This window comes from Malaclemys terrapin, chromosome 8 (assembly GCF_027887155.1).
Source record: "Malaclemys terrapin pileata isolate rMalTer1 chromosome 8, rMalTer1.hap1, whole genome shotgun sequence".
Classification (NCBI taxonomy): Eukaryota; Metazoa; Chordata; order Testudines; family Emydidae; genus Malaclemys; species Malaclemys terrapin.
The window spans coordinates 81,961,456-81,983,480 of NC_071512.1; the positions used below are offsets into that span (position 1 = coordinate 81,961,456).

The 22,025-nt window shown below is 42.0% G+C and overlaps 1 protein-coding gene across 4 annotated transcripts in view; it reads left to right on the forward strand.

Annotated features, from left to right (window-relative positions):
- LOC128841436 (uricase-like) overlaps nt 1–19,451 on the forward strand; it is a 31,924-nt gene extending 12,473 nt beyond the window's left edge. For 3 of the 4 annotated variants that reach the window (XM_054036443.1, XM_054036442.1, XM_054036441.1), the window contains exons 2-8: nt 2,421–2,639; nt 3,868–3,984; nt 5,770–5,848; nt 15,521–15,707; nt 16,318–16,441; nt 17,016–17,099; nt 17,870–19,451. In XM_054036443.1, the coding sequence (XP_053892418.1) occupies nt 2,421–2,639; nt 3,868–3,984; nt 5,770–5,848; nt 15,521–15,707; nt 16,318–16,441; nt 17,016–17,099; nt 17,870–17,950 (891 nt within the window). In that variant the 3' untranslated portion in view covers nt 17,951–19,451. Of the gene's footprint in view, nt 1–2,420; nt 2,640–2,879; nt 3,137–3,867; nt 3,985–5,769; nt 5,849–15,520; nt 15,708–16,317; nt 16,442–17,015; nt 17,100–17,869 lie in introns of those variants that run through there. The other variant, XM_054036444.1, reaches the window with a different exon arrangement.
- Nucleotides 19,452–22,025: the final 2,574 nt, after the last annotated feature.

Below are 22,025 nucleotides of genomic sequence, written 5' to 3' on the forward strand. Positions count from 1 at the left end.
TTTTCCCCCCATTAGTGCAGAAGAACCTAATTTATCTGAGCTGCCAGCTGCTGGGGCTCAGGCTGCCAGCCCTGTGCATGCGGTGCTCAGGCTGTCAGCCCTGCACATTAATAACTACAATATAGTTGCAGCAAAATGTCTGGTTATCAAAAAAATTTGCAGGCATAACTTGAGTGTTTATATTGTTCCACAAAACTTTTTTTAAACAAGTAAGTCTTCTCTGGCTTTTCCAAATTATCGCAATTAATAAAGGTCCTTTATTACTTTTCTGCAATTTTCCATATCTTGTCCGCAACTCAGCTGCAATTATTTGACAATCATCCTGTGATTCAAGTAGGACCTTAGTAATGACTCTTTAGCATTCTGCTGACCTGCAAGTGTGTCTTTGTCTCCAAAAAACTAGTTTGAGCCTGCTTTTCTAACATTGTAACATGTTACCGTAAAATCATTGCAATACAGTAGTCTCATAACTTTACATACAAAGTTGCCACACACATTTTACCAAGATAATAATGGTCAGCAGATTATGAGTTTTCACATGATACCACACAAGGCATACTTTGTACAGGACATATCAAAACCATATAAAAGTGGTGAACATGCAGCACAGAGTGTCACATGGGGCACAGTGTCTCACAAACCTGCCTAAATATCTCACCTGATCTTCCTCTGCATTCTTGCCATACCCTCCGCTTTGCCAATCTGATACCCCTTTTGTCTCTTTTTTTCACAAGTGTTTCCACCCCTTCCTCCATCCTGCCCCATAGCTTGGCATACCTTTTTGAAATCCATTTGTCAAACCTCCATCCTTGATCCATTCAAATCACTACTTAGGACCCTACGATCTCCCAAAATCCCACCCACGCATTCCACCGTTTTTGGACCAGTACATATTTGTGTGCCTAATTGGAGTAACAATATCCTCATATATTGGTAACATGAGTCTTTTCTGACCACCTCTTTTCCTGGTGTATGTTATAGTCTCATTTGTGTAACAGATCCACCACTTACACAGCAAGGACTTTGGAGTAAAGACTTGTCATTTACACGTTTTCTGTGAAGTACTCAGCTCGCTGTGAATGCTTTGACATAATAACTAATAATAATTATAATATGTTCTTTTAAATACTTAGTTGGATTGTTACTAGAAACCTCAGCAGTAACTGAAAACCATAAATATATTTTTAAAGGTAATAGGGAAAAAATGCCAACCAGAAAAATAAACCAAGTTAATATGTAGAAAGAAAACCTTAGTCTGAGAAATAAGTGTGTTCCAGGGAGTTAGTAGCTTTGAAATAATGCAAGACCCTACTGCTTCTGCTTATATTTTGTTGCTGTTTAGGGTGACCAGATGTCCCAATTTTATAGGGACAGTCCCGATTTTTGTGTCTTTTTCTTATATAGGCTCCTATTACCCCCCATCCCCTGTCCCGATTTTTCACACTTGCTGTCTGGTCACCCTATTGCTGTTACAAATTTGGGGAGAGGTTTAAAAGGAGTTTGACACCTTTTGGCTGGTTGCATATATTATTTCCAGAAGCGAGACAGAAAATGAGTGTGTACATCTGAGGCAATGGCATGGCTTGATGCTCCAGAGTGAGGGATGATCTCAGCTACAGGAAGATAAATCCAGAGTCACTCCATCAAACACTTTATAGTCACTTAGATTTACAGCCTGGGGTGTTTGTTACTCAAATATCTGAGCAATGTGCTGAGAGAGACATAATATCTTGTCTCATTGTTTCCTTTTCCTCTCCTATTTGTTGTATTCATTGATTGTCTCTTTTCTTATATTCAGATTGTACGCTCCTTGGGGCAGAGACTGTCTGTTTTTATGTGTTTGCATAGTGTGTAGCACAATGGGGTCCTGTTTCATGATTAGGGTCCCTGGGTACTACCAGAATACAAACAACAAACAATAATAATAATGGGCCTCATTCAGCAGTGTATAATTTCTGTTTTAAGCTGGTGTAACTCCATTGATTTCAGTCTAACATGTGACACTCCATTGATAACAATGAATATAAACCAAAAGTAACCCAGTGGTGAATCAAGTCTAATAGCCATAGTGGCATATTATAACTCTCCTTGTTCCAGACAATAGACAGATTACATGGGGTATTTGTACAGTGCCCAGTGCAACAGGGCCTATAACAGTTGAGGCTTCTACAATAAAAACATTAAATACCACTACTACTATTAATAATAGTAACTCCTTAAAATGGTTTCTTTCTTCTTGCCAGAACGACACACCTTCCCCTGGGTGTGACCTTACTTATTGTAGTATTCCAGGATAAACACAAAAATAAAATGATCGCCATTGATAAAGAAACAAGTATTTAAACCAGCTGAGCCTGGCTCTGGCTTCCTTTATAACTGTGATCTCCATTGAGTAAGAAATGCCTGTGTTTTCACTGCAGAATGAAGATGTGGAAGTCCTGAATTCCGAGTATGGAAAGAACGTGATTAAACTCCTTCGCATTAGAAGAGATGACAAGAAACACTTCATTAAAGAAGTGGAAGCTTGTGTACATATTAGACTGGATTCTGTCAATGAGTACTTGCATGGAGAAAATTCTGCTGTTATCCCTACTGACACCATGAAGAACATCGTCTTATCTTTGGCAAAATGCAAAGGGGTATTTTTAAACTATTCTATTTAGTACTGTGCTGACTGGTATTTATGATCCTGCCCCAGATTTGTTTAGAAGTGATCATTGTACTTACTTTTCTATTGTCAACATATTTCAAAAGAGCCTCTCTGCTCTTTCATTGCCCTGTTCTATCCCCTTCCAAAGCTCACCCAGGTCGAGAAGCTCTTCTCCAGGCAAAAGCTGAAAAGAGTTTGGCTAATGCAAAATTCCTACTCTCTTTCATAGGTTTTTCTTGCTTCCTGCTTTCCAGTTTGGCACTGAAGCTCCCTTCGAGATTTTGAACTGGATCTTTCCTTTTTCCAGTACTAGTTCTTCATACACAACATTGACTTTCTCATCTGGTATTTGGTGCACAAGTGTGGATAAGCCTTATTTTATATGTGGAAGACATTTTTAGGTTTGGTTGACAACCCTGCCTCCCCATCATGAATCTTTTTTTGCATTTGGACCCCTTGGATCTGATACCCCTGAACTTTGAAAAAGTATGAATCCAATTCTGAATCTTAAACTTGGAATTTGGGCCTCCCTTCAGTTTTCTGGTGTAGTCTTTTGTCTGACAAAGCCAGCACTGTTCTCACACCTGTCTTCAGGTACCTTTTGTAGTAGGACAGCTGTGCACTCTTTCATAATAAATAATAATAATAATACCTACCTCTTATATAGTGTTTTCCATCAGCAGATCTCAAAAAGCTTTTTAAAGAAAATAAGTATCATTACCCCCAGTTCAGTGGCTTCAGCTGTTCTTTTAATCTGCTAATTCCATATATCTTAATTATACCACATTATGGACCAAATTCTCAGTCTCATTATGAAATCCCATCTTTACCCTTTAGCGTTCTGCAGGAGACCACCTACCTGGAATGTTCTGATATTACATTTTCTAAGGATCAGGTACCAGTGGTGGCTTCTCTCAATCCTGTTATTCTACCTGCCCTCTCCTTTCCTTTGTGTGGATAATACTATACCTAAGGAAAAAGGGATCGCTGATGAATGTGAATCTTTAGCTCCTATTGTAGTTTACAGTGCATGCTGACTAGGTGGGTAGAAAGACAGGTCTTTATAAACCCAGAATTGAATGGCATCCATATCATCCACAAAATCCATTTTCAATCAAAATATTTACAGTGATCCAGACAAACTGTGCATGTTGTATTCTGTATGCCAATATACGTTAGATCATTGGTGCTCTTTAATGTGTTATTTGTTTTCTTAGATCCAAACTATAGAACAATTTGCCCTGGATATCTGCAATCACTTCATTTCCTCATATTGTCATGTGGTGTACGTCAAGGCCTATGTTCAAGAGGTACCATGGCGGCGTCTAGAAAAGGTATATAAAAATACTAGGGCTGTCAAGCAATTAAAAAAATTAATCACAATTAATGGAGCGACTAAAAAAATAATCGTGATTAATTGCACTGTTAAACAATAATAGAATACCATTTATTTAAATATTTTTGGATGTTTTCTACATTTTCAAATATATTAACTTCAATTACAACACAGAATACAGAGTGTACAGTGCTCACTTTATATTTATTTTGATTACAAGTATTTGCACTGTAAAAAACCAAAATAGTATTTTTCAATTCACCTAATACAAGTACTGTAGTGCAATCTCTTTATAAAGAAAGTTGAACTTACAAACGTAGAATTATGTACAAAAAACAGCATTAAAAATAAAACAATGTAAAATTTTACAGCCTGCAAGTCCACTCAGTCTACTTCTTGTTCAGCCAGTCGCTCAGACAAACAAGTTTGTTTACATTTGGAGGAGATAATGCTGCCCGCTTCTTCTTTACAATGTCACCTGAAAGTGAGAACAGGCATTCTCATGGCACTGTTGTACTTCGTGTCACAAGATATTTACGTGTCAGATGCGCTAAAGATTCATATGTCCCTTCATGCTTCAACCACCATTCCAGGGGATATGCGTCCATGCTGATGACAGGTTCTGCTCAATAACAATCCAAAGCAGCGCAGACCGACATATGTTCATTTTCATAATCTGAGTCAGACGCCACCAGCAGAACGTTGATTTTCTTTTTTGGTTGTTCAGGTTCTGTAGTTTTCGCATCAGAGTGTTGCTCTTTTAAGACTTCTAAAACCATGCTCCCCACCTCGTCCCTCTCAGATTTTGGAAGGCACTTCAGATGCTTAAACCTTGGGTCAAGTGCTGTAGCTATCTTTAGAAATCTCATATTGGTACCTTCTTTGCGTTTTTGTCAAATCTGCAGTGAAAGTGTTCCTAAAATGAACAATATGTGCTGGGTCATTATCCAAGACTGCTATAACATGAAATATAGGACAGAATGCGGGTAAAACAGAACCGAGGACATGCAATTCTCCCCCAAGGAGTTCAGTCACAAATTTAATTAACACATTTTTTTTAATGAGCGTCATTAGCATGGAAGCATGTCCTCTGGAATGGTGACATGAAGGGGCAAACAAATGTTTAGCGCATCTGGCAAGTAAATACCTTGCAATGCCGGCTACAAAAGTGCCATGCAAATTCTCACTTTCAGGTGACATTGTAAAAAAGAAGCAGGCAGCATTATCTCCTGCAAATGTAAACAAACTTGTTTGGCTGAGCGATTGGCTGAACAAGAAGTATGACTGAGTGGACTTGCAGGTCTAAAATTTTACATTGTTTTGTTTTTGAGTGCAGTTATGTAACAAAAAAAAATCTACTTCGTAAGTTGCACTTTCATGACAAAGAGATTGCACTACAGTACTTGTATGAGATGCATTGAAAAATACTATTTCTTTTATCATTTTTACAGTGCAAATATTTGTAATAAAAAATATACACACTTTGATTTCAATTGCAACACAGAATACAATATATATAAAAATGTAGAAAAACATCCAAAATATTTAATAAATTTCAATTGGTATTCTATTGTTTAAAAGTGTGATTAAAACTGCGATTAATTGCAATTCATGTTTTTAATCGTGATTCATTTTTTGAGTTAATCATGTGATTTAACTGCAATTACGCGACAGTTCTAAAAAATACTAATGTGTTTTTCTGGATGTTTCTTTCAGTTCATTTTTTAAAAGTTATATTACAATGCATTACAGTTTTACTTACAAATATGTTTTACATCTGTAGAATGGAATTCCCCATGTCCATTCCTTTATCTGTGTTCCTGAAGGAATTCGCTTTTGTGAAGCCGAACAGTGTCAGAATGGTGAGAAAATAATTGCTAATTTTCCTTCAGAATCATTACTCCTTCCTTAATGTCTCTATTGATTAAAGACAAACACAGGTTTAGAGATGATTGCAGGAGTTAAAGGCTTAGAACATAATCAAAGATTCTCCACAGCGCTAAAACAAAGAAAGGGGCACCTCAAAGTTTTTAAGATAGGTTTGATCCTTTGTCCTTGCTCACTGAATCATGGGTGAGCAGAATCCAGCCTTATATTTATAGAGTTCTCCTAAACTCATAATAATTACAAATTGTTCACAAAGCTTTACTATTACATAAACTCACAGGCCTGAACTGGCTTCTGAAAATGACCAGCTTCCACTAATACATCATAGTATAGCCTATAGTCTGAATTTTAGTGTTCCTCTAACAGTCAGTACACTCCCAAACATGTAATATTTTAGTCCAACTGACTAATTTACAGTAACACTGTAAAACCCCATGAATATACGTTGGCTTTGCTTCTAAAAAGATTCAATTTCTGCATTACAAATTAGGTCCGGCTGCTAGAGGACCTCAGTATAACCTCTAACGTTGCACCCATATCTCTGTGCAAGCAATTTTTCATGTGTAAACACTAAAATGTGTGTGCACAAATTCTGAATTCCTTGCATCACCAAAACTCCCACTGAGTTCAATGAGAGTTTTGGAGTGCTCAAGTAATGTAGGATTTAAAGCTGCACCTACATATGTAAACTAACGTGTTAGATATCTAGCTACTATTTGAATCTAAAAATTCAATCTCATTGCTGTGACTGCCCTCAAGAATGCCAGTTAGATCCAAATTTTGTTTTATGTAACATGAGGCTGTAATGCCAGGAACTGGACTGAGATCACTACAGTGTTAAGCACAATGGGACTGGAGTTTCTAGGCACTGCTGAGATAGAAATAGTAACAATAGGCTCCTTAGTACTGAACAATCATCAGATAGTAACAACTTTTAATTGCTACTGACTGAGGCTGTATTCAAATTCATAATCTAGAGATGAAAGGCTCTGTAGCTCATTACCAGTCTTATGACCCATCAAGTCCCCTTCCTGGTTCACAGGGTTGTTAGAATTGGAAGGCCCCTCTATGAGTTATCTAGCATGTCTCCTTGTATCTTGGCACAACTCATTTCCTCTGTGAACAGCAAAGAGCTCTGAAAGGCTCATTCTGAGTGTTTTTTCTAGTATTTCTACCAGTAGAACAGGCAGCATCAGAGACAAATTTCCAGTGAATTTTGGCCTGAGTTTTCTATAGGAAGAGATGTTTTATGATCCGGAGGACATTTAACCAATGCCACATTTTTGGCAGCATGAGCAACTCTGACTTGGGTTTCCACATCCTTTCTTAACTTCTACAAGGAAATGAAAAAAGAAACCTGAATGAAATTAAAGAGTTTATATCATTTTCTGGAAAAGCTCCTGCTTTTAATACAGTGATAGTATTGCATATTTTTCAGTGTCTAAAGACTCATCATCAAACCTTGTACACCACATGCATAAAAGCTGTGAATGTTTGTGTGAGGGAGCAATCTGTCCCTTAAGGATCGAGGTGCCTACGGGGTCAGTCCATCCCTGTTACGTGGCATTGCCTTTTAAGATTTTGAACGGTCCAATGTATATACAAGGACCTAGGAGACATTGATAGAGCAGAAGCAGTGCCAGGAATAAATGGTGCTTGGGAGGAAATGCCATCACGCTGTTTTAAGGGCACAGGAGCCTGGCAGAGTGGGTGGGGCAAAGTTATAATTTCACAGAACCAATTGCGGATGAACTGGGAGAAGAGGACCAGCATAAATTCTGCCTCCTCCCTCATAGTAGGGCAGATAGCAGATGGAGAGGGCTGACCTGCTGAACACACTGAGCCCGAGGACTAATTGGGGGGAAAGAGGCCAGCTGATGGAGAACCTGGCTTAAGTACAACCCAGCTCCAAGGATGAGAGTGGGAACTCCTGTTTAAGGAGAGACGGAGAGACTGGCTACCTAATGTGAGCCAGGGCCTGAGTGAGCTCTCTCCACTGCCATCTATTGATGAACTGGGGGGAAAGTACTTCAGAAGCAGATGGCATTTGCATAGACACACCTATTGTGCCTAGGCAATCAGCAGACATACTGGCTTTGCCAAAGTGATCAATTCCAGCTGTTCTGGGTTAAAATGCACTGTAGTCTTGAGTGAAGGGGTAATGAAATGTAATCCTTATTGTACGACTAAAGGGCAGCAGAACTGAACCCAACATGCCTCAGCTGAGGGGACCACCCTTACTTGCACTTCACTCACAAGCAGGAGGTAGTGATGCCAAATCCACGTGAACGTGAGCGGGTGATGGGATAACCGGTGGTGGCGCAGACTTTGTTTAAAGAGTCCTAGATACCATTTGATCCTTTCCCTCTGGTGTTTAAAGACAGAGCTGATCAGATCAAATTAGAGACTGTGTTTCTGTTCAATGATCACAGGAGTTGAAATCATTGATGAGCAGTTTTGGGGGCTGAGCCTTAGACCTGGTGTGGGGATAGTGTTGTAATGAAAGATAACACAGAGGATGCAGCAGAACTGAGGTTTCCCACTATCCACTGATTTACCACTAAGAACTGGGCGAAGCAGTGTAACCTCAGAACACTACATCACAGCTAGAGGACGAGGGGACAGTGAGCAGCAGTAAATGTGGTGGCCATCATCATCAGCAATGGTGAGCAGTGGCAGCAGGAGAGGCATTGCTTGACACCCACACCCTTTCTGGGGTGGGAGGTGAATCTTTGTGAATGCACCCCTGAATTTGGGGATGTCACTGATTTTGGGTGACCAACCATGAGCAGGGTGCAGCAGAAGGAAAGGGGAGTAGTGTGTTAAAGGGACATTTGTCAGAATTTCACAAAGCAAGGTCAGAAACTGAGGCAAAGGATACTGCCCACAATACTGTGGGTTGGGTATTTAGATACGGCGTGCATACTTCTGAATCTTTGTTGCAGTTTTTTCCCAAATTAATACTAAGTTCCCTGTTCCTTTTAATAAAAGTTTCTTTTTGCTATAGACAGACTTAGTGCTTGCGAGTGGGGAAGTATTATCTCTTAGCAGAACCAGGTATGGCGTTTAGTTTTCCCAGATTTCTGGGTGAGGGCTCAAGACAGTTCTGTTTTGTAATGTTAACAGGAACCCCCAGATATTGAACCTGGCCCTTGTTGCTGTTGCCTGGCAGAAGGGTTACATTTACAACCCAGCTCCAAGGAAGAGAGCTGAGGATTCCTGTTTTGAGAAAGTGACCATCTGAAGCACAACCCCAGGTCCTTAAAGGGGGGATACGGGTGGAGGTTGGGTGGGAACTCTTGAACAAGAACAAGAGCTGACTAGGACTCTTGTATGAACCCAGAGTGGGGTGACTTATGGTCACCAGTGAAGTAAGTTACCGTCCATAAACAGACTTAATAAATTAGATCCCATGAAGGGGGTACATGTTTTGAACCAACCCAAGTCTGGATAATTGATTGAAAGAACCTGAGGGGGTGCTGAGTGTACTGCACCTACAGGGCCACAAAAGGTCATGCTGGAGGGAGCACCCTATGAGAGTTTGCAAACAAAAAGCACGTACCATAACTCACCAAAATGACTTACCTTCAATTTTCAGTCTCGCTATCATGCAGCCCTTTAATAGTTTTCTCTGGATTTCCTGCATAGATGAGGAGTAACACCAGAGATGGTTTTCAACTATTTCCTTTTTAATTTCTTGCAAGATAATTGTCTCTATCTTTAATGTTCCTCCTACACACCTATTAACTAGACTTTGAAATTTACTTCAGGCAACGCTTGCATTTCACCCTTTCACTCTGCTAGTAAAAAGAGCTCTGAGAATTAATATAATCATAAGCATATTTCATTATCAACATATTGAACGTTAACAAGCACAGAGCTATTGTGAGTCAATAAAGGTCTTGGTTAATTTAATTGATTCAATATCTGGCAACTGAAAAGAAAACATAAAACCTATATATACTGATAGCATAAAATAAGGTATTTTATCTTTCAATAAACATTGCACAGTGGGTGACTGAGCACCTATAATGAGCTTAAGACAGTGGTCCCCAAATTTTGAGGGTCGCACCCCTCTTACCCCATCAGTGCCCACCAGCCTGACCCCTCTGGAGTCAGGGCCGGGGGTGGGGGTGGGGTCATAGACAGGGATACGGGGTCCGAGGCTGGGGCCGTGGCGGGGGCAGGAGCGGAGCCGCAGCTGGGCTGTGGTGGGGTCCGGCATCTGGGCCCGTGGCCAGGTGCAGCTCCACTCCTGGTCTTGGTCCCAGGCCTGGAACAGAGCTGCGGCCAGCAGCTGAGGCTGGGAGCTGGCACAGGGCCGGGAGCGGAGCTGCACTGAGGCTGGGGCCAGGGCCAGGTGCAGGGCCAGGAGCTGGGGATGCAGCTGGGGCAGGACCAGAGCAGAGGTGGGGGTGGGGAGGGACTGGGTGGTGCTCCCTCCCCGCCCCTTGTGGGAGCTGGTCTGGGACCTGCCGGGTCCCCCACAATGTTCCTCCATGCCCCCTAGGGGGGCACGCGCCACAGTTTTGGGACCTCTGGCTTAAAACAATAGATATATAAAACATCTATATCCCAGGTTATAGGGGAGCTCCTTAAACTGAGGCAGTGATACTTGACAGTAAAATACATAAATTAGGAGTTTCGTTGCTCATGCACCTCCAGTGCATGATTACTTAACAGCACTGACTAAACTCCTCAAGTCCTGTCCCAGCATGCATAAGGCTCTGTATGAAACCTGGGAAGTATTACTGAGGGCAGTCTTTTCTTTAATTGCTCCAATGTTCTGGTATGAAATAGAGGGGAATCCCCTGGAAATTAGAGATACAACTCCTTAGACAAGTTTAAGACAACAACAAAAAGAATGCCAAGAATAAAAATGAGAGGAGATCTGTATCTGCAAAATAAAATGTGATTATTATTTCAGATGTGGCAATCCATTTTAAATATCTCCTGTATCAAGTGACCATTTTTTTTAAATTAAGAAATTCTATTACAGGCTATTCTTTAAATATTGTCTTATAAAGGAAAGAGCTAATACAAGTAAGGGAGAGTGAATTGGAGTCTATTCTGGCTTGCACATTATCATCAGAATTATTAACTAAAACCCAGCCGCAGAATCTATGTTATTAAAGAACTCACAGTCAGAAAGAACCCAGCTTGCCTTTCAGATTCTACACAAAGCTGGCAGCTAGGAAACGCTATCTTTTTCAACTGGCCAAACGTAGTGTGAAAATCACTGACACAGAATAAGTATGAAAATTCGTTATCAGAACTGGTCAGAAGATTTTTATTTTCCTAATAAAAATGTCAAATGTTAGTAAAAAAATATATATATTTTTTGGTTTTCAGCGAAAAGTTTTCAACAAAAGCAACATTTTGTATGGAAAGCAGATACTTTTCATGAAAAATTTTGTTTTGACAAAACCTCAATTTTCTGTCAAAAAAACAGTTTTGATGGAAAACTTTCAACCATCCCTACTCATGATGCCATTTTTATACAATCACTTTTCAGAGCATAAGCATCTTGAAAGACTACATCTCCCGGCCAATCTCCTGAGCCAGCAGAAGGAAATTTATCCTTACCAGGTGTAGAAAAGTAGACTCCCTTTTGGACCTGTAGCGTCTCAGTTTTGGAGACATCTGGGTGTAGTCACAAGGCTGGTTTCACATGCCATACAGACGTGATATTGCTATGTATGCGGGGCATGTGCTTTTCCAATGCTTAAAAAAATGAAATACCTCTCAACTGTCACTAGTGATAACTCTCAAGTATCTTAATAGAAAGATTTGTGACACAGCAACCATTCACACACACGAAACAGATTTGATTGTTACCTGGGGCCAAACAAAAAACTAGCTTCTCTTGCTCAGAAAATTTTTCTAGTGCCTAGGGAAACAAAAGTTAAATGTTCAGTTATCAGTGTAATCCAAAGGATTAGACACATGAAATTTTCCAGTGTGATCATCCAAAAGAGCTTCTCAAATAAAAAGTCAAGAAATCTTCTGGTTGGTATTCAGAAGAAAGCTGTAATCCTCACATCTGCGGTAATAAGTTTTAGATGTAGCGGTCAAAACTGAAAGTACCTACTGTCAACTTGAAGCTTTGGGTACAAAAACCAATGTCTGCAAGTTATCCAAACTGCAAGAGTTCACATTGGCTGCTTGTCTCCAAATATAACACATGCAGAACTCACACTGAGATAGATGTGAAAGAGGGACTTTCAGAAGGGTTCCAGTCTATATATAGTAGATTTCCTACAATACTCCCTGTTGTTACTTAGGAAAAAACTGACCTCATCATTCTCTTAGGCCACATCACTTATGGCTCAATTCAGTTCCCACTGAAGTCAATGGGAGTCCTTCCATTGCCTTCAATGAGAGCTGAAACAAGTCCTAGCTCTAAGACTTTGTTTACACTACAAAGTTAGCTCGACATAAGCCCCCTTGCATCAACCTATTTGTGCATGTGTCTCCCATTAACATAAGCACTCCATTACAGCGACGCAGTAAAACCATCTCCCTGAGCAGCATGAACCATGGTCATGCAGTGGGAGTGTAGACACTATGTGACTGGCTTGACCCTAAAATTCTCCAGCAGCTGTCCCACAACGCCTTATTCCCTACGACACAGATCACTTTGGTCACAATTGTGAACTCCGCTGCCTGTGGATCACAGAGACTGGAAGCTGTCCCCGCTTCACGAATTTTTGAAATGCCTTTTCCTTATTGCCCAGCTGACCATATTGGGTCTACACATTAGATATGCTCCTGCCTGGAGTAGACAGGAGATACTGGATCTCCTGGGTGTGGGGAGAAGAGGTTGTGCAAGCACAGCTACAGACCAGCCATAGAAACATGGACCCCTACCAGCAGGCTAAGAGGTATGATTGGCACCAGGAGCAGTGCTGCGTGAAAGCAAAGTAACAGCACCTGGTATACCACAAGGACAGGGAAGCGCAACAATTGATCTGGTGCTGAGCTGCTCCTTTTACAATGAGATGTATGGCATACTTGGCCAAGACTCTACCCGCACGCTGCAAACCACCATGGCTACTTTGGAGGAGCCTGAGACAGAGACCCCAGCCCTGAACAGTGAGCAGGTGGAGAAGAAGTGGGGAGGTGCAGAGGGGGCTCCAGCCATGCCCCAAGCCACGACCTGTTTGAGATTCTGCTGCAGTCTAGTCAGTCCCATCAGCTAAGCGCGGATGAACTGAAGAAGGGGAAGGGATCTTGGGTAAGTCTGTTCATGCATTTTCTTTACAATGTTTAAGTTTAAAGCTGATACCCAGCCCATCCCCAAGCTAATAAGACACAGGTATCATCTTTTCATTGGTTAACTTGTAGAAGAAAAGGCAAAAGGTAGAACTAACAACGGTAGGAGTTGTATATGCTTTCATTGGCAAGGAGGCAGGCAAAGCAATATTTTTTTTATGTACCCTCCTGAGAGACCTCTATGAAACTTTCATGGAGGTGCTCTACACTTCTCCCCTAAAGGTTTCTAGGGATGGCTGCCTTATCTTTTCCTCCTTTCCCCCACCACTCCATGACGAGTTTGGCTGGCACCATTGCAGTATATAGGCTAGCAGCATATGGGCTCGGGTGGCTTTGGGACACCAGTAGCAGCTGTGCTCTCTGTGCCTTTGTTAGCCCCAGGAGTGAGATATCAGCTAAAATTACGACCACTTGAGAAAAATAGTGCCAATAATCAGTGCCCTTGCCCTATGCTCATACCCATGGAATAGGGACAGAAAGTCTGTTGTTTCATGAAACCAAAATACCTTCCCACCCATCCCTCCTCGCCTCTGGCAGGCCATACTCACCATTACTGGGGCTGGAGAATGGTGCTGTGCAGAGGTGCTCCAAAGCTGAAGGGCCAGTAAGAATGTCTTATTAAAAATTTTTATTGGAATAAGGGAGGCAGTTTTGAAACTTATCTTTCCCTTTCCATTGTGACTGTAAATCCATGGTACATTTGTCTGTTTGTATCAGCAGTTGCTGCTGTTGCTACCTTGAGGGGCACACCTTTCTCACTCACAGAATGCCAGCTCCTGAGGAGGAGGAGAAAGAAGAGGAGTAGGAAGGACATGTTCAGCAAGTTCCTGCAAGCCAGTGCTGCATCAGACCATGAACAAAGGGTCTGGAGGACCATCATGGCAGACGGCATGAAGCAAGAGAGAGTGGACAGGAGAAAGGCCCAGGAAAAGGAGAGGGAGATGCACCAGGACATAATGGGTCTTCTTAGGCAGCAAATACAAATGCTTTTGCAGACCTGTCGATGTACAGATCCAAAAATCCTGGACTCCGCACCCTTTGCAGTCCTGAGAGAACTCCATTCTAGCAGCTCCATGCACCATCCTACATTCCATGTGGCATAACAGCCACATCTGTATTCCTACCACTCCATGCCAGGTGCCAGCAAGGAAAACCACAGCTTCACGTACACTGACCTCTGAGAGCCACAGCTGGCATATCTGTAGGCACAACGGATTATATTTGTACACTGAAATGGACAGAAATGTTAGCCGCCTTTCCAATTTCAAAGTCCCATTCTGTTAATATATGTTTAAAGTTTGTATTGCATAGCCTGCAGTTTTTTGCTCATGGTTTTTCTGTGCTGCTTTTGCCACTCAATTTTCTATTTTTGGAGAATAAAATTATCGTTAATAGTACACAACAAACATTGCAGAATGCATTACAGTACTCAAAGCCGCATAACTCAGAGGCTGAGGAAAACAGTCATAGCTGTAACTAGACAGCAAACACCAAACATGTCCTAACAGCAACCAAAGCTCAAGGCACAGAGAACAGTTCAGCACAGAACACACGTATGGCTGACTGCTAAAGTGTGGTACTTCTGTGCCTCTGCAAATACAGGAGAATCATGTGTCCTGTATTTGTGATGTTTATGAGAATAGTGCAGAGCTCTGTGGGCTCCATGCTTCTGTCAGAGATGGTGGAAACCGAAAAGTGCCATGCAGGATTGTGAGGTTTTAAAAATAAGGAGCAAAAATTATGGGATATGGCTGGCATTATGGGGTGGAGACACTTGCATGCTGGGAACTTGGCCCCTAGCTCTCAGTGATCCGTGGACAAGTCATTTCTGTCCCGCAACACACTGCAAAAATGTCCCAACAGGCATTGTGCCAGACAACGGTGTATGGCACACTGCACTTTGCATTGACACAAGCAGTCCTGGTGAGTATGTGCAGTGCTGCTGCAAGCAGCCAAGTATGCACGCACATGAGTGATATACTAAGTTTGACGTCTGTATACTGATGTACATTGTGTGAGAGAAAGCCTGTGGCACAGACATGGCCAAGGGGCTGATCAAAAAGGTAAGGTGTGGAATGCCTTTAATTCCCATTGATTTTAATGGGAATTGGATTGGGAGTGTGCCACTCCTTAGGAAAGGACCTACAGCACCTTTCAAGATCACACTAACTTCTAATGTATAGAAGTTGGCTCTCAGCTCCATATGTCTGTGTGCAGACAATAATGTTGAGCAATACCGAAGTATCACACAAATGCAAAAAATTACACCTCTGAGTGAATGCTGCATGGCAGGACATCACCCCAGCACAGAGTTCCCATCTCCCTGCATGAATAGGAGCTGATCTTTTCCCTCTAATATTTTTGGATCACAGGTTGTCCCCTTGTTATCTCTGGAATTAAAGAGCTGAAACTTAAGAAAACAACACAGTCTGGATTTCAAGGCTTTCACAGGGACAAATACACCACGATTCCTGACCGGACCGACAGGGTTTTAAGTGCAGAACTATTCTGCAAGTGGTCCTATGGCGAGTGTCAAGATATTGACTTTGACTGCGTATGGTATGTACTGAATTGAATCACGTCTGCTGGCAAATGTATTATGCTAGACTCCCTCAAAAACAAACCAACCAACCCTCCACATGCAGTAGGCACTGCACAGACTGTGCTCTAAAACCAACCCCAGCTTGCTTTTTGTTACCATTAAAACTGCCATATTTAAATTCCCTAGGCCTGATTTTCAGTTGCTGAGCACCCACAGCTCCCATTGACTTCAGCTGAAGTTACGAGTGTTCAGTACTTCTGAAAATAAGGCTCTGAGTGCTGGATTGTCAGCTGGTGTAAACTGGGGTAGCTCCAATTTAGAACTCTGCTGGTTTACACCAACTGATGATCTGGACTGGGTAGTTCATATTTGAACACAGTGCACCTCAGCAAAATAATCTAAATAGCTTAAATAAAATGCTGATTTGCAATATTACAGGGTATGGGGGATTGGAGTGGGAGGGGGAATTGGTTAGTTGAGGGCTTAGTACAAACCCTGTGTTATATTGTTGTTAGAAAGAGACAAAGGAAATGAAAATAAAATATTACAGATAAACAAGCATAACAGCAAGTAATAAAATGTTTCATCAGTAATTTTAGAGCTTTACTTTCACACAATATTTTGAAGGGACACTGTTCATGAGAGTGTCCTTGAGGCATTTTCTGGGCCACCTGACTGTGGGAAATACTCACCCTCTCACCAGAAGACTGTCAACAATATTCAGATGCTCACCCTGGCGAGAATTCCACAGGTATCTTTTTCACCATTTAATATTTAGCTCATAAAGCAAATACAGTCGTGGGACCCACTGAGAAGTTCAGGCTGAGCCCATTTGTCTAGATAACCTAAGTAAAATATGAACCTGCCTGAAGGGGCAGCTAGCTGTTTTGGGAAAATGAGAATGCAGAGAAAATGCAGAGCACTTCCTATGAGGATAATGGATGTGACGGGCACTCAGCACTTCACAGGAACAGACTCAGAAACAAAAGGGAAGAATGCTATAGATACGGTGACCAGATAAAAGGAAAAATATATCAGGACACATGGGGGTGGGAAGGGGGTCGCAGGCAGAGGAAGAAAAAAAAAAAGGGGAGTGCCACAAAATATCGGGACAAATTGCCTAAATATCAGGACAGTCCCAATTTTATCGGGACGTCTGGTCACCCTAGCTACAGAATAATGTTCAAGTGTTTCTAAAATGGGCCCCTTTTATCCTCTTTGCTCCCCTTCCTTTTGTGACCTTTCAATTGTTAAAATACTTTATCAGATTGTCACACAGGAAAGTCTGGTGACAAACTGACAGTTTCAGATTTTTATCATTTCAGATACAGGAGATTGAAGTCACCTTGAACAACATTTATTATGATGACATAGACCTGAAGAAATTTGGATTGACCAATGAGAAGGAGGTGAGGGAACTGTTAAAATATTAAATGCATGGGGTCCTTTAGAAAAGCCCAGCCCACTAGAAATATGTTTCCTTTGCACTGCTCTGGTGGTGCAAATTGGCCACAAAAGCTAGTTAACCGGGTTCCTATGGATTCCCTCTTGTGATGCAGGGCCAGTGTGTTGCGGGCGTGGTGAAGGAAAAGGGATGTGGTCAGAGCCTGGCTGTGCTCCAGAAATCCCCAGCTGCTAGAACAGCCTCTTGCTGTTTTGTTGCAGCTGGGTATCATTTAAACTTGGGCACAACTCTGGGATGGGAGCGGGACAAGGGTGGAAGCTGTGCAGCATTTGTCTCTCTCCCCCTCAGCTGCTCAGAGTGGTGCCCAGGTGTGGCTGAGGAGCTGGCCTGAGGAAGTTACACTAGTATAAACCTGGTATAAATGAGAGGAAAATCAGGGTATTTGATTTTACGATTGCCACTTTTGACAGATGAATTAGTCTTCCCTTATTCTCTGTTTTCCTTCCCCTGGATCTGGGTTCCCTTCCCTCACTACTCTTATCCTGGCCCCCTTTAAATAGCCAGTATAGGTCTGCTCCTGCTCCCATTTAAGTTCATAGCAAAAATCCCATTGACTTCAATAAGGGCAGGAATGGTACCTGGTGGCTTGATCTTTTGACGTGTTGAGTGCCCTCAGGTTCTACTGAATATTGATTTTAGTTCAATGATACCGCTGAGGTTGATGGGTACTCCAATTGGAGGTGAGCTACTCATGTATATGTCCTTTATATTCAGGTTCTGATCCCAGTGGAGATTCCCTATGCTTCTTATACATGCACTCTCGGTAGGAAGAAGTGCTTAAGAGAGCAAGCCTAAGATGCAAGAGATGAGCAGCAAGTCAATTGGATGGATGTTTTGACAAGGGACCAACTGAACATATGGGCTCTATTCACACATATAGGACACACTTACCATGTGGCTTTCTTTTCAGAATGTATCCATTCCATTCATTGACCTGACTTTTCCCTCTACAAATTACAGAGATTGGGATTTTGAAAAGAGCCTAAGGAATTCAGCTAACCAAAGCCCAATGAATCTCAATAGGATTTGTGCACCTAATTCCCTTGGGTTCTTTGGAAATCCCAGCCAGAAACATTAAAATCAGTTCATTAGAAGTCAATTATTTTTAGGCTTATTATGAAAGTTCCAGTTAATTAGTTAATGTCTGTAATGTATTTTGCACATTTAAAATCCTAATTAGGTTCTATACATTATTTATTAATGTTCATGCATTAATTCATTCTTCCTATTAACACTAAAGTTAATTTACTGGCATGAGACCAAATTTTTAGGTATGACTTCAATGGACTACACTGATTTACACAGCTTAGGATCTGGCCCAATATATTTAAATTAGAGAATTATTACTTATATTACCAATGTAAATTCAATTACATCCTGATTTCTTCATGAAGCAAACGAGGAAATAAAACCACATTCTACCTACTTATATATTACATCTTCTTTACAATATTAATAGTACAGATGTTGACTAATTTCCATTTAAGGGGTTCTAGTTAGATCGCTGCTGCATTATTGCTTATCAAACAACCAGCTATGAGGATTATGCAGCTATATAATTGCTTCTATGTTAATCATTGAAATGCTTAAGGGGTTAATGCTCTGTGGGGTTATTTAGGTCTTGTTCTTTAATTTAACAATACTATCATGACTTTCGAGCAGGCAGGAGTCAACCCAAGAAGTAAGCTATGGCTTTTTGGGGAGAAAAATGGGTAGGCAAATTCCACTTTATTTACAACTTGTTTAAAATGTTTAAGTACTCCAGGACACACCTTTGAGCACAGATATTAAATAGCAAAATCAGCACATCTTACACCTATGTGTTCACAACCTGTAGCTAACACATCCACAATATAAAACCTGCTTAAATCCCATCAGCTTGAAACTGCTGCCTTTAGTTTCCAAGGGCAGGATTTTGAAAACTACTAAATGACATAGGACCTTAAAGCCAATGTGACTTGTGCCCAGATCACTTAGGCACTTTTGAAAATCTCACCCCAAAAGTCTTTGAGCATTAAACTCCTTACTCAATACATTTAGACCAGGGGTTGGCAACGTTTGACACGTGGCTCGCCAGGGTAAGCACGCTGGCGGGCCGGGTCAGTTTATTTACCTGCTGATGTGGCAGGTTCGGCCGATCGCAGCCCCCACTGGCCGCGGTTTGCCGTCCCGGGCCAATGGGGGCGGCAGGAAGCTGCGGCCAGCACATCGCCCGTGCTGCTTCCCGCCGCCCTCATTGGCCCGGGACGGTGAACCGCGGCCAATGGGGGCCGCGATCGGCCGAACCTGCCGTGTCAGCAGGTAAATAAATTGGCCCGGCCTGCCAGGGTGCTTACCCTGGCGAGCCGCGTGCCAAACGTTGCCAACCCCCGATTTAGACTAATTTTGCCCTACTGGATCTGATCACGTGCTTTGGGTAGCACTAAAAATTAGGGCACACATCCTGAATGGGCATTTAGGAAACTGAGGTTGCTTGCAACATAGGAGTATCTCTCTCACTCTCTTTTGCACAAAAGGATTCATCTGCTTGTCTTAAACGCCACATAAAATTGGAAGGCAGCTATTGCTCATCAAAATGTGACATCTTCTTAAAGACAACAGGACAACTTATATCATGAGATGGATTTGTTCCAGATGTGCTTTTATTTGCCTGACCTGCTGACTAGTTGACCCAACTAATTGGTCTGTAGTTCTTTTAACTCTGTGTTGGACATTACTTCCTTTGTTGTGTGAAGTTTATTGAATTACATTTGAGGGTCTCACCTCTTTTCTATTTCTGCTACATTATTATTTAATGACTGCATGGTCTTGTAGATTACCTATGCATCTTTTAATGGAAAAATAAAAAGCGAAGTTTAAAAGAAAACTGCTTTTTGACTATTATATTGAATTAGGGACGAGCCCATATGGATTTCATTAAAATGAATACATACCAGATAACATTAGTAATATTAAATTCAGGTCAGTGCCCCCCAAAATGATCCATCCCTTCCATTTAAACTAAACAAAGGATTCCCCTGACCACTGCATTACCCACTTCTTCTTGGTTAAGCAGGTAGTTCATTGTGTGTGGACAGCCTGCTCATTGTGGTTTGACAAACTTAACAGAAGCAATAAGACAGAAAGAAGACAACAAAATCCCTGTTCAGACCTCCCATTGGTTCTGAGCACACATCATTGCTCATGCCATGCAGTCTCTCTAGAGCTCTGTAGTCGTGCAGGCATTTCAGCCCAGCTTTGAAAAGGTATTTGAACAGTGCTCTGCTTGCAATTGCAATGCCTAAGAGCTGGATTTTTAAAGGCATTTAGGTGCCTAACTTTCATGGATTTCAATGAAAGTTAGGCCCTTAAATATCTTTAAAAATCTGTGCCTAGGTGACTTAGATGGCGAAGTCCCGTTTTCAAAAGTGACTTGGGAGCATAAGTCTCATTAAAAGTCAAACTGGGATTTAGCCATCTAAATCACTTAGACTTTGCAACGCTGAGCAGACCAACACCTGAAAACTGTTACAAATCTGGCCTTTGTGTGTGACTCTTAGGCAGGCAATAGTCTGATGAGTAGAAAAGTGCCAAACGTCCAACAAGAACTCATGCGACAAGAGGTGTTATACCTGAGGTCCTGACCAAACTCCAATCTGGATCATTACTTTCTACCTACACAGACTCCCATTAAGTTTTATCTCGCAAAATAATTCTTCCTTCCTGGTCCTAAAGGGTTGCGGAGGTTGACTGCACAGGTTTCACTCAGAGTTGGCTGTATTTCTGGGGTGGGTGAAATGACCTCGATAAATATGTGGCCTGATGTCAACCCTGGCTTGAAGTGGTTTCCATCATATACAGTGGTTAGAGTTTGGTTCAATGGCTCTCAGTATCCCTACTGTACAAATTGTTCCAGCACCCCTGCAAGTTGGCTGGGGTTTTGACCTTGCATCTTTGGTCCATCCTCCCACATAGTTCACTAGTGGCCTATGGATAGGGCTCTACCAAAGTCACAGTCCATTTTGGTCAATTTCATAGTCACCGGATTTTAAAAATCATAAATGTCATGATTTCAGCTATTTAAATCTGAAATTTCATGGTGTTGTTATTTTAGGGGTCTTGACCCAAAAAAGTTACGGGGGAGTCACAAGGTTATTGTAGTGGGAGTTGCGGTACTGCTCCCCTTCCTTCTGCGCAGCTGTTGGCAGTAGTGTTGCCTTCAGAGCTGGGCAGCTGGAGAGAGGCAGCTGCTGGCCAGGAGCCCAGTTCTGAAGGCAGATCCGCTGCCGGCAGCAGCGCAGAAGGAAGGATGGCACGGTATGATATTGCCACCCTTACTTCTGCACTGCTGCCTGCAGAGTTGGGCCCTCAGTCAGCAACTGCCACTCTCTGGCCGCCCAGCTCTGAAGGCAGCAATGCAGAAGTAAGGGTGGCATGGTATGGTATGTTCACCCTTAATTCTGCGCTGCTGCTGGCAGGGCACAGCCTTCAGAGCTGGGCACCCAGCCAACAGCCATTGCTCTCTGGCCACCCAGCTCTGAAGGCAGCACAGAAGTAAGGGTGGCAATACTGTGACCCCCTCCCCCGCAGCTCCCTTTTGGATCAGGAACCCAATTTGAGAAATGTGGGTCTCCCCTATGAAATCTGTATAGTATAGGGTAAAAGCACACAAAAGACCAGATTTCACGGTCTGTGACACATTTTTCATGGCCGTGAATTTGGTAGGGACTTACCTATGGAGGCTTGCAGACTAGACTCCATAACTTACAAATAAAACTTAACTGGTAGTCTCAGGCCTGGTCCACACTAACCCCCCATTTTGGACTAAGGTACGCAAATTCAGCTACGTTAATAACGTAGCTGAATTCGAAGTACCTTAGTTTGAACTTAC